We start from the raw sequence: 12,961 nt of genomic DNA on the forward strand, positions 1-12,961 counted from the left end.
CCCATACATCTTAAGCCTATAATTACGCTTTGACTTTAAAGCCTACTTTAATAAAGTAGAAATGCGTCACATTCCACTATATTAAAAATGTCACTCCCAACAAACTTTTTTAAGCTTTCCAACATTTCACGTCCAACTATTTCAGGGACACGTGTGATGTTTTCTTCCTACATATATATTAGGTTTTGAATTTCAGAACGCACTTATAAATGCTATGGTACAACTATAGAAACCGACTTTACATTAATTTTTTTTTGCAATGCCCATTATAAACGACACTATTATTATTTTTTTAATAGTGTTTTTGTTTTGGTTCTCACCTCCAACTGTTTAGGACAGTGACTGGTTTCAAGAAAAATTCACATGCTTTCTAGTTACATTTATCTAGTAATTAATAAAGGACTGTTGTTATACAATCCAAAACAAATTAACTATGGCCACTAAATCCTCCAAATCATCTTAAAAATAAATTACAAAGAGAATATTTTATAGAAAAAAATGAATTTTATTTATTAATCAATAACCAAATACCAGCAGCACTAGCCTATATAGAGAGAAACGGATCCAATTTTATGTACTCATTTTTGCAATATATTTTTGGTGAGTTTAAAACAACTTTAATTTATTTGGACCAAAAAAAAGGTTTAAATGAGTTCGATTTCTATAAAACGATTTGCTACCAGACTACTTGTTTCACTGGGGACGTAGAGGCCTGTATATTTTTGGGCCTCGATATGGCAACTTTGGCCCATACTCTCTATTCTTCAAAAGCCCACTGGAATGCTTTTGTAATTTTGTATGAACCATTCATTGGATTGGGCCGAGAAGAAGGCAAGGAGGTGGATATTCACTTGCCCAACATCATGATTTAAACAGGGGAGGAGACATGTCAAAGTTGGAGAAAAGTGAGAATTAAAAATATATAATATCTATACAAAACACGGATTACATGTTTATAATATTAACCTACTCAATTTTGAAAAAATAATAATATTAACTCACTCAGTTACTTACCATTAGCCGAAAAATATTAATTCATTAAATTAGTGAAATAATATGCTAAGATTAAATTAAAGCTATATAGTTGATAATGGTTAGCAAATGTTAAATATACAAAATTTTGACTAATAGGTCTGTGGCGTAGCGGTACCAGGCCCTTACTTTCTAAAGGGAGGTCAATCGATATCATAGATTTTATTTTTATATAACATTAAAATTTCATAGAAACTAATGAAACTAGGAAAATATATATCTGAAGTGAAAACATAGTTATATATAAATATTAGTAGTAGTAATATATAAAAATTATATGTTGTATACACAAATAGTACTTGAGCCCACCAAAATAATCCAAGTAAATCATCATATATAATCTTATGTTTGAAAGTGTGTTAAGAAATTAATTGCGGTCACTAATTATATTTGATTTAAACCAAACACACTTAGTGCGGGAGAAAATTCCTTTTGGTAACCAAACATTAGTAATGGAAATACTTGATTTCTTGGCATTCAATTCTATGGACATCTCAGTTGTAGTTCCATTATGGCCTTCTATCTATATCCAGGCCTACATTTATTGGACTAATTGTGTGTTTGGTGTTTTTGGATGCACACTACTTTACTTTGTCCAAGGCACATTATCATATTATACACAATACAATGTGAACCGTATCCTTTTGTGTGTAATATTGACCAAAACATCTATCTAACCTTGTCACTATCAACCAGAAAATTGAACCTAGTAGTTGGGGAGGATGGCATGGAATGAAATGGAATAGAATGAATTATAAAGTCTATTGAGCAAATCATATTTTATGTTCAACTAACTTTAAAATCCGTTTTATAAAACTATATTTTCACAACCGTGGTTTGTGAAGAAGTTTATAGTATTTATATATGTGGATGTCTTTCAATTTTGTAAACATTTATTAAAAATTGTAAACAAAAAAATGTGCAAAACAAACTCCCAATGCCATTATCAAGGGTTCGAGATTGGTAGTTGAAAAGTAAAGAGAAAAGACAATGTCTACCTGAACAATCATCGTGGCAAACACAATTGGAAAATTAATAAATTTCATTGTTTTGGACAATGGTGGGATATGTTGAAAGCCCCCAAACACACTTTTATTTTTTGAGCTGAGAATTTCAGTGTGGAAAATGAATGCGATTGGAGAATCTTAACCACTTTAATTTGACTCAACTTTTTTCTAGTTCACACTTGGAGATGTCACTAACTCAATTTTTGTCAATGGTTTGCTTAACACATTGGTGAATGTGAGGTTAGACTTTTTGATAGACTAGATTTGATTTCTAAATATGGTGGCCTTACTACGGCATGCAATTTTTTAAGAGTAGAAAGTCTCATTCATGTATCTCTCCCTTGAGCGGATTCAATGAAATATTAAATAAATATTTTCATTCAGTTTTTAAATATTTTTCACAGTTAAACTTAAAAACTCATCCATAATTAAAAATAGTAGTAGAAATTAACCATCTCTGTCCCACATTGTCATTTTTACGTTTTTATTCTTCCTATAAAATTATAATGATATTTGTATACATAGTTGTGACACTCACATGCATTAATATTATAATTTCTAATATTAAAGAAATGATGAACAACAGTAATTAAATGAAAATGAAAGTTAAAACTGACCTTAATTCATTGTCGCCATGAGTGACTCAATCATTGCTCCTCCTATCCGCTGCAAATCAGGCAAGTAGCTTTTCATTCACCCCTTGTGCGTGACCCTCGCTCTTTCAAATCCCAAAAATCAGGACGACACGTCATACTCTGAAATCCCGTTTCCACGTGTCATCCCTTCGTTGGCTTAGCATATCACAGGTCCACACAGTCACACCTACCCTAGTTCGCTCGCTCACCTTCCATTTCCAAGCTCTCTTCCTATAAATATAACTCCAGACGAGACGCGTTTATGTCACACCCCTGCTCATTTTAGCCAAATCCTGCCCTAAAATGTCCCCTCTTCCATCCTCGCTTCTGATTCTAGGGTTTGCATTCCTCTTTTTGCTCATCTCTCCCTCACATTCACTCAACTGTACTTCACAGAATTTTACAAACAACATTGTCTACGCAAACTGTACAGATCTGCCGTATCTCAGCTCGTATCTCCACTGGACCTACAACTCCTCCAAATCCTCTCTTTCCATTGCATTCGTCGCACCTCCGGCCAAATCCACCGGCTGGATCGCATGGGCGATTAACCCCACCGGCACCGGAATGATTGGAGCGCAGGCACTGGTGGCGCTCAAGGAATCGAACGGCTCGATGGTGGTGAAGACCTACAACATCAGCTCCTACCAACCGATCGTCGAGTCGAATATTTCGTTCCACGTAGCCAACAAAACCGCCGAGTACTCCGGCGGCCTCATGAAGATCTTCGCGGTACTGACGGTGGCGAATAACGCGACTGTGAACCAGGTGTGGCAGGTCGGCAGTTCGGTCACCGGCGGCATTCCGGACAAGCACGCGTTCACGCCGGCAAATCTGATGGCAAAGGGAACCCTAGTATTGATGGCGGCGCAGACCAATTCAACCACTAACAGTACTACTCCTACTCCTGCTCCTCCAAGTGGTAGTCCTGCTGCTCCAAGTGAGAATGTTAGTGCAAGGATTAGATATAGCAATGTTGCTTTTTATATATTTTTATTATTTGTTGGAGTTTTTTGTTTTTAGAGCATTGCTATGAATTTTCATGACTCGCCACTGTAATAATCATTAATTTAAAGGATTAGAGTGAGAATTTTATCTAAATTGCTGTGATTTGAATATTATATATATATATAATTGTGGTGTGTGTAACTCTATTGTCTATATATCGCATCTACTTTATAGGTTTTAAGAGAAAATTTTAACAAATTTTAAAAATATATTATTCTACTTTTTCTGGTTTCATCCACATTTTGAGGCTGAGTAAAAATCAACATTTTTGGAGTTTATCATATATTTTGGTCCTAATAGATAACAATGAAAAGTCTAGAAATTATCTTTTATTATTTTCAATTTTTATTGTATGGTACAATAAGATTGTTTTATTATAACTGGGATATCATGAATTTGAAATCAGAAGGAAACAATGAACATACTATATTCTCTAAATTCGCAATGATAGAACTACATACATTGAACTTGGATTAATTTTCGGTCAACAATTTTTGATACGGTAAACATAACATTAGATGTTGGCGTGTCGGTTTTGTGTTTGGAATTTAGGTTTTAGACGTGGCATGTTTGTATAATTATTTTTGTGATGGGAATTAGTAAAAATTTGTAAGAGATATGTAATTATTGTATTATCTCCTTAAAAAATTACAAAATTTTTTCAAATTTAAATATATATATATAATCAATTTTAAAATTTTAAAAATATTTTATGAAAAGATAAAAAATATATTATTTAAACGTGATAAGTAACAAGTATTTTGAAATAATAAAAATAAATAACAATTATTATGGAACTTTGTAATGCTTTGATTGTTTTTGAAATATACCTAATGTTTGTTCTTCCGATGCAACTTTTGAGCTGGATAAATTTCAACCACTTAAGTTTTTATAGCATGTGTAGTAAAAGATAGTGTAGAAGATATGGGCCATGAGGTTCCTACTTTTTGTGAGCGTAGGACATTCATATTGATGTCATGTCTGTGTCTATGCTTCTTCCTTTTTCATATTCCTCACAATGCTAACTTTCTCATCAATTATGCTTTACATGCCCACGTGCAATGTGTTTTAATCTTTAAACCAATCCTGTGCTATGCTCTACTATCACAAATAAATATATAAGAGATGTCCAAAGTGACCGTGCTCAGCATTGTCGCGTCTATATATATATATATATATATATATATAATAAAGCGAGCAAAATCGAAATGAGAGCGCATCTTGTTTAAAGAAAGTTTTTTCTAAACATCTACAAGTATTAATCTTATAACTATTAAATGTTATTAAAAAGTCTACTTAAAATGTTGTCATAATAAAATTATTATAATATTATCCCTTGTATCCACTTACACGAAATAATCCACTAGGTTCAGATTTTTGAATGCTATATTTATTATTTCATTACACATATACATATATGGAAATTAATTGAATCCATGTGCTCTTCGCTTATTTGGGTGTATTCACATGCTATTGGATACCTTCCAGGGTTTCATCATGTAAGGGTCCAATAAATCTGAGCTTCAATTTTATGTATATTGAAATCATAAATGAAGTTGACCTACTAAAACACGTATTCCCATAAATATGATAGTGAATCTTATGGAAATTAAAATATTAAAGTATTTTAGATCAATAATTCTCTAATTAATGTATATTTCCTCAGATACAATCTTCTCATTCTAGGATGCTGAAAACAATAGATTAGATACTAAATTATATATATATATATATATTTAATACCAGTCAATGTCACTGCACTCGAGGTCTCCTTCAAGAGTAAAAAAACATAAAAGAAAATGGAGGTCTCTCTTTAATGTATTATTGATTATCAATTTGAAGTTTATATTGAATCAAATAATGACGGGCAGCACCCGGTAATAACTTATATGAGTATTGAGTAGGTTAAATATGTGAAGTTTTAGTTTAACAGAACCTGGGCTAAACAACAATTCATGCTTTTGGACCCAGATTGCCGATGAATGGATGATAAATAGTTTAGTTATTTGTAATGAAATAGGGCTGGTCTAATATGTCTACTGATATTTACCATTTTTTGCAAAACTATTGTCCTTAAAACTTGAGCTTTTGCATTTTTAAGTTTGAGATTGAATTTCAAAATAAGTCATGAATAAATATTTATGGAAAAATGATCAAGAATACTTGGTGACGGAGTAGAATGAGCCTAGGGTATTGAAAAATTAAAGAATCACGTATCTATAATTAAAGAAACTCCGTTCTAAAGGCAACAATTATAAATCAAGGGTTGGACAGAATTATTTTGACCTAATAGTCCGTCGAATTTGGTCAAATTAACAAGGAAAAAAAACAAACGTAGAAACTTTAGTAATATTGTACGACGGAACATTAAACTGTTTATATTTATCCAATCATCACCATCACACACCATTTGTTTTGGTAGATACTGCATAAGTTTGGTTGACACAAAAGCATGATATCAATATAGAGGTTCAAAAATCTCATTGTCTCAAAAAACAATAACAAGTTGCTCTCCCACAATTATATTCTCAACAAACCGTCGCATGCCGTTGTCACAAAAATATAATTGTTTCCTTATATATGTGGCCATTATGAAAATGTCAAAAAAACAGCCAGTTAGCCGACACTCAAATGCATGCCACTGCCACACGAACATAATTGTTTCCTTATATATGTGGCCATTATAAAAAATAAAAAAAAAAAAGAAAAAGAAAAAAGAGTTTACAATATTTCTGGGTGATAAAGCAATGGAGTGTCATTATTTATTTATTTATTATGTAGTCAAATAAAAAGTTTTCATAACTGTTCATTGAGGTGACAAGAGCAACAATAGGACATGGATCATTTTTTCGGGCCTTCTTACCTTCCAAATTTTCTTTGGACCATCATCAAATGGCATTATCTAACTATGTGACAACATATGTGTCGTTCAATTGAGACTACACAATTATGTGCATCTTTGTGGGTCCAAAAACTTAAAACAACTGCCCTCACGGGACACTCCACAAGTTAGATCGGAGTGGGCTCAGAGTTCTTAACTGTAACATCATTTTTAAATTTTTTTATTGTTTTTAACCTGGCAAAATAATCAACATCTATATGGACAAAAACAAAGAACCATTAAAAAATCAAAGAAAACACAAGTATGCGCTAAAAGACCTAAAACTCTCCAAAACAAGACTAATACTCAGTACGGTCAATAAAAGTCTACAGCTTTAAAAGGTATCAGTGATAGAGAGAGCGCTATCACTCACAAGATTCACCTTATTGTGATTACAATGCAGCAAAGTTGGGCTAAAACATGGGATCTGATCAAGCCCATTTGACAGCCCCATCCACACAACCAGAATAGCCGGATCCCGAAGCTTACGTCTCTTCAAAGTTCTTTAAAATCTTGTAACTCAGTTAATCAAAGAAGTTACGACCTTAAGATTGAATACCTTTTTTTTTTTTGGCAAACCCAAATAGTAACATAAATATCACTAGTTTAATTAAAAACACAATTTAAGTCGGGTGGTGGAGCTAGGATTTGAATTCAAGGGGGCGTGGTGGGAATTTAAAAAAAAAATAAGAATAAGAAGAAGAAAAAGGAAAAGAAAAATGAATTTTAAAGAAAATAAATTAAAGCATGATTAAATAAGGAAAATTTGACATTTTTAAAAAGGTAATTACAGAAATTTAAAGAGTAAAAGAGAAAATAATTTTAAAAAATTAGGAACTAATAATTTTAGAAGGGACATAATATACAAATTTATATATATATATATATATATATATATATACATATATATGTATATAATAAAATAAAAATCATATATATACCAGACTAGGCCAGAAAGGATATGCCCTGATTTAAGTCACATTTTGTGTAGCAATTGCATTGATTATATATAACTCAAAAGTTAGGACCAGCCGCACTAACACCAACACCAGTTTCAATGAATTAGGTAAAGCCTTAAAAATAAAATTGAAAGTAAGTCTGATTATTCTTTTTCTTGTTTCACAGTGGTTCAACCAATATAATATAGAGTGTGTAATATATACATACTTGTATGTATATATGTATGGATATTTGGATGACATTAAGAGATATACTACGAGTTGCTGTCTGTGGTTGAACCATATTGCAGTGGTCCAAAGGAAAGTGTAGAGTCCAAACTTGATGGAACCATCAATGGTGATCTGGGAGTGACGTAGTTATGAGGTCAAATTAAATATAGTGGGCTAAAAGATTTATTATTTAGTCACCCTAGCATCATTGTGACATGTCTACCGTGATTGCTAGGCATGGACGTTATAGTAGCGGGACCACACGCTTAAATAAATCAACGGTGGAGGACGTACCAAATAATCACGAGGCATACATAGTTTTAAATATTTAATATGTTTCCATGTCTAGTGGAATTCACGAATTAGCCGGCTTATCTGTAAAGTTGTGGACTCTATCACACTAACACGAAGACTCGTGGGTCAACGGTCATAATCAACACTCTCTTTACAAAAAAGGAAGCACATTATCTTTATGTCATTTTTAACCCTAGGGCTACACCTTCCTAGGAGAATCCTACCTGCTTTAATCCTTCATTATATCATTAACACCGTCTAATAATTCCAAAATGGCGTGTTTTGTGTGTGTGTGTGTGGAGGGAGTGCTCAATATTTTGTTCATATTTCACACATAAAACATGTATATTGGTTTTTGGTTGTTAATTGGTGAAAAAAGAAAAAGAAAAAAAAGACTATGATAACGGGTATAAACAGATGTGTGGAGTGTTGTAGCGTTAATTTTTTTTTTTTTTATGTTACTTTATGATTTTTTTTTTGTTTTTTTGAAAGGTAACGTTACTTTATAGATTGGATTGTTATTTTTGATTTTTTGAAAGGTAAGTTGAGATTATGTTCACCTTTTCATAAAAAAATTACTAATCTTTTCATAGATGGAGAAGACTAGCTAACAACTGCCCATTTAAAGGGAAATTAGCATGATCTTGCATGTAATGAGGAAAAGATAAAAAATAATAAAATAAGACAAAGCTACAAGTTGTTGTAGCAACAAAAGCAATAATAATTAAAGTGATTTATGAATGGGTTGGAAGAACCTATTTGAGAGACAGACAAAACTCGGTTTGCGTGATTTTGGTTTGGTGAATAATAATAGTTCAGCAAAGAGAGACTTTAGGGGTAGTATTTTTTAATACATTTGAAAACAAATTTATAAACAGTTGATCAATGTTGGTGGAAAACTTTCACCAGTATGTTGACACTTTGTTTTAGAATTGACGGTGTGTGATGAAGTCCGTCAAGCTTGCTCAACAAGCACTAACACAGGTCGATTATTGATATAAACAATATGATCGATTTGTCCCACAATTAAAGTTTTTTTTGTCATGGTAAGGTTAGGTATGTTGATTTTGACAACATCCACAATCGATGCCGTTGTGTGTTGCACACGAGGCTTCGCTAATTCCAGAATCACATTTGAGTCAAGATAAAGACATCAACAAATTCATTTATTCTGTCCTCATTAAATATATATTCCATTCGGAGAATTAAATTTAACCACGGCTTTGATGTTAACCAGCACCAAACCCTACCTACCTACTTCTGAGTTGAAGGTACTCCCCTCTTCCCGTGCATGTACACTTTTAAGAGTCTCGTGCATTGAACTAATTTTATTTTATTTTTTTTTCCTCATTTTATTGAGTTAGTTAATTTGGCTTAGAGAGACTGCCTAAAAATTTATTTGCTAATGTAATAAGCTCAGCAATGTAATGTATAAACAAATACGAAAAGAGAATAGAGGAAGAAAGGGAATGGAAACGTTTACAGGAAGACAGTAGAAGAACACACTGAAGAATTTCTGATAGATCCCTATAGATGTTATATATATACTACTACTAAAGAGATGAACAGTGTGTGTAACCAAGCCATTATACAAAAAATGAACAACAAAGGAGGGAAGGAAAACAAGTCCTCTCAAATAGACAAAAGAAGTGGCATCTCAAACGCCCGAAGAAGGGGAGGGAATGATACAGAATCTGCACGAGCCAGAGACTCCTTTCACGGGGCAAGGGGCTCTTGCCTGCCTGGTCCATTGTTGAACCCGTCGTACGGCTTCGTGGACTTGCTGGACTTCCTCCTTAAAACTACAATCCAAGTGATTGCTTCCAACAACAGAGCCATCCCGCCTAACACACTGATCACAACTATGTATGCCGATTTCCATTTCTGTGCAGGATCCAAGATGCCTAGTCCTTTAAACACGTTGATGATGCCTAGGACTAAGATGGCGTATCCCATACCGTGGTGGTAGATATTCCAGTAAAATCGAAACTTGTGATCCTTCTTTGGTCTCAAGAACAACGCAAATATCTATAGAGTTATAGAGAAAAAGCATCATAAGAAAATAAATTTCAAAAACCAGTTTCGATTGCATCATTTTTTGTATGAATGAATGCAGCATCAGAGGAAACACTCACTTATAAGTAGAGATAAAAAAAAAGGAGCCCCAATAACAGGAATATGACTGGCTCACAATTTAAGCTCGACATAACTTTGAATGCGTAATAATTTTATACCAACAAACTAACTTCATTTCTTGAACAATTTGAAAATTTTAACACAAGCTAATATCAAAGTTTTGATATTTGAATTTCATTCTAGTTAAAAGACAGCAGGATACATAATAATACACAGGATCATTTGAAACTCTACAAAAGAAATTTTCTCAAATAAGATCAAGTGATAAAAACTAAATTGGCAGAGGAAATTACCTGAACAGTTGCAAGAGCGAAGAGTGCAATCCCGAGATTGCGATGATCAGTGTATTGGATCCCCTTTGATTCACTTCCGAGCTTAAGTCCAGTTCCCCAACCAGCAACACCAATTACATAGGCAGAAAACTGGCAGGAAACATGAAGATAAAACCATGCTGGATCAGCAGACGGGAAAGCTCTCACATATCTCGCGATCATGGCTCCTACCGGAAACATAATTCCCCAACTCACAGCATTCAATATTCCATGAATCTGACAAAAACAATCAGATTGAATGATTAGCAAACATATGAAAAAACCATGTGTACATCTAATACATCATTCTATTATCAATCAACCGATGAAGTAGTTTGATGATAAAACTGTACTAATCCATTTTTTAAAATCATCAATCCATAAGGAAAAAAAAAAAAACCATCAAGTCCAATTTTCAAAACTCAGCAACCCACCCATAAAGTGTCTCTGAAGATTCCTCTCAATAATTAAACAAATATATAATCTATCTTAATCTAGTTGTAATTTGAACCAGAAATGTACTCCTTGAAAAGTAAAAAAAAAAAACCAGCCAAACAGAAAGAGACGAAATTATGAATCCTCTGTAATTCAGAGATTCCCTCATTTCCAAAAACGGATATATATACACATACATATATATACATTTCAGCGAATTTTGTATAAATGTTATCGATAATAAAATAAAAAAATACTAAAAAAAAAAAAATGCTAGACGGAAAGCAAAAATGAAAAAGATCTAAAAATCGTAACTTAGCCCAACAAGTAGAAGAATCTTACATTTCTCCTCTTAATCCTTGAGTCTCCTCCTCCGGTGCCACCGGTGCTCTGTCCTCCCAACAAATCTAGGGTTCCTTTCGAATTCAGATTCGCCGGCTGAAACTCATGCCTTGCCGGAAAATTAGAGGCCACAGACGGCCCCACCTGCCACACCTGGTTCACCGGCGTCGCCGCCCCACCCGGCAACGCCACCGTCGCAAAAATCCTCATCAAGCCGTCCGAATAATCGGCACTCATGTCCGTCACATCAAACGACAGCTTGGACTCCACAATCGATTGGTACGAGCTTATATTGTAGGTAAACACCCCCATCGAACCGTTGGATTGCTTGAACGCGATGAGCGACTGAGCCCCCACCATTCCGGTGCCGGTAGGGTTTATGGCCCAGGCGATCCAGCCGTCGGATTTGGCAGGAGGCGCGACGAAGGCGATGGAAAGTGTGGACTTTTGGGAGTCGTAGGTCCAGTGGAGGTAGGAGCTGAGTTGTGGTAGGTCGTTGCAGTACTGGTAGAGCTTATTGTTAGTGAATTTCTGCGAGGTACAGGTTTGAGAATGTGAAGGTGAGATTAGAAAGAACAGCAATAGAGTTAAGGTTAGAGCTGAGAATCGCAGAGACGCCATTGAAGACGAGTTGGTTGAGCTCTTTGTGTGCCTCAGAGAAAGAGAGGAGTGAATTTAACGACGAAGATTGGCGAGCGTTTCGCTTTAGTTGGAGGACGTGTAGATATTGAGATTCCTTTATATTTGTCTAATATACATAGACTATATATATCTAGAGAGAGAGAGAGAGAAAGAGAGAGAGTGGAAAGGTAAAGATGTGGGGGAGACGACTTGGTGTGGGAGTTTTCCATTTTACTAAGGTGGGAGTGAGCAGATCAGGCCATCATTGATCGACACGTGGCACAAACAATGTGCACGCCACGTTGGCGTGGCATGCAATGACAGGGACTGGCTTGTAGTTATTGGTGTGAGGTCACGTGGCGTGTGACATGCCGAAAATCTCTCATGGGTTAACCAAATGAGCTGGTGTTGGGCTTTCGAGGCTCAGGCTGCTATCACGATCATCATAAGATAAGCTTGGATTTGGGCCTTTGGGGTTTTCATTCCTCGGCTATTTCCCGGAATAAGCATTTAATCCATTTTCTACTTTTGTTGTTATTATTATTATTATTTTCACTATTTCTACTGCTCATAAAGTAACAAAAATATATAAACAAAGGTACACAATACCTACGTTATTTTTACTGCCAAAAACAAACACCTACGCTATGTTTTTTAGGTCCTAACATTCTAAAATTTTTAAAACTATATATGTTATACTCATGGTTGGATTGTCAAATAATTACACGGTAATATAAGTACTGTTAAGCCATCTAATAACATGGACAGATAGGGATTCGCTAACCTATTAAAAAAAGAAGGTTGAAAAAAAAAAAAAAAAAAAGAACAAAGAGAAAGAAAGAACTAACATATAAGGCTTCATTTGGCTCCTTCTGAGGGTCAGAATGGGACAAGATCGGTATTTATGCGTAAATTCTAAGGGTTCCTTTGGGATGGAAACTAAAAGTGATAAGTAAAAAGTAAGTAAAGGGAATGGAACCAAAATAAAAATTTCACAATGAACATTTCTCAACAAATCAAATTTTTTCTAATTATTTTTACAAAAAAATTATGAGAAATTTAGGTGGTTATGAAAAATTTATTTTCTTAA

At 34.2% G+C, this 12,961-nt stretch overlaps 2 protein-coding genes across 2 annotated transcripts; one reads left to right on the forward strand and one right to left on the reverse strand.

Moving 5' to 3' along the window:
* The first annotated feature begins 2,919 nt into the window (after window positions 1-2,919).
* LOC132269183 (auxin-induced in root cultures protein 12) lies at window positions 2,920-3,775 on the forward strand. Its single transcript, XM_059770273.1, has one exon. It carries the CDS (start codon window positions 2,978-2,980, stop codon window positions 3,695-3,697), a length of 720 nt encoding a protein of 239 aa, XP_059626256.1. The 5' UTR covers window positions 2,920-2,977; the 3' UTR covers window positions 3,698-3,775.
* A 5,764-nt stretch (window positions 3,776-9,539) lies between these two features.
* On the reverse strand, window positions 9,540-12,060 carry LOC132269184 (cytochrome b561 and DOMON domain-containing protein At3g25290-like). The gene is made up of 3 exons (XM_059770274.1): window positions 11,251-12,060; window positions 10,456-10,710; window positions 9,540-10,054 (listed from the first exon to the last, which is right to left on the reverse strand). The coding sequence occupies exons 1-3, from the start codon at window positions 11,869-11,871 to the stop codon at window positions 9,743-9,745; spliced, it is 1,188 nt and encodes a 395-aa protein (XP_059626257.1). The 5' UTR covers window positions 11,872-12,060; the 3' UTR covers window positions 9,540-9,742.
* Between the last annotated feature and the right edge of the window lie 901 nt (window positions 12,061-12,961).

The sequence above is a fragment of the Cornus florida genome, unplaced genomic scaffold (genome assembly GCF_030987335.1).
Source record: "Cornus florida cultivar Cherokee Brave unplaced genomic scaffold, ASM3098733v1 CherokeeBrave_3.0.0_Hap2_Chr08, whole genome shotgun sequence".
NCBI classification, from domain to species: Eukaryota; Viridiplantae; Streptophyta; class Magnoliopsida; order Cornales; family Cornaceae; genus Cornus; species Cornus florida.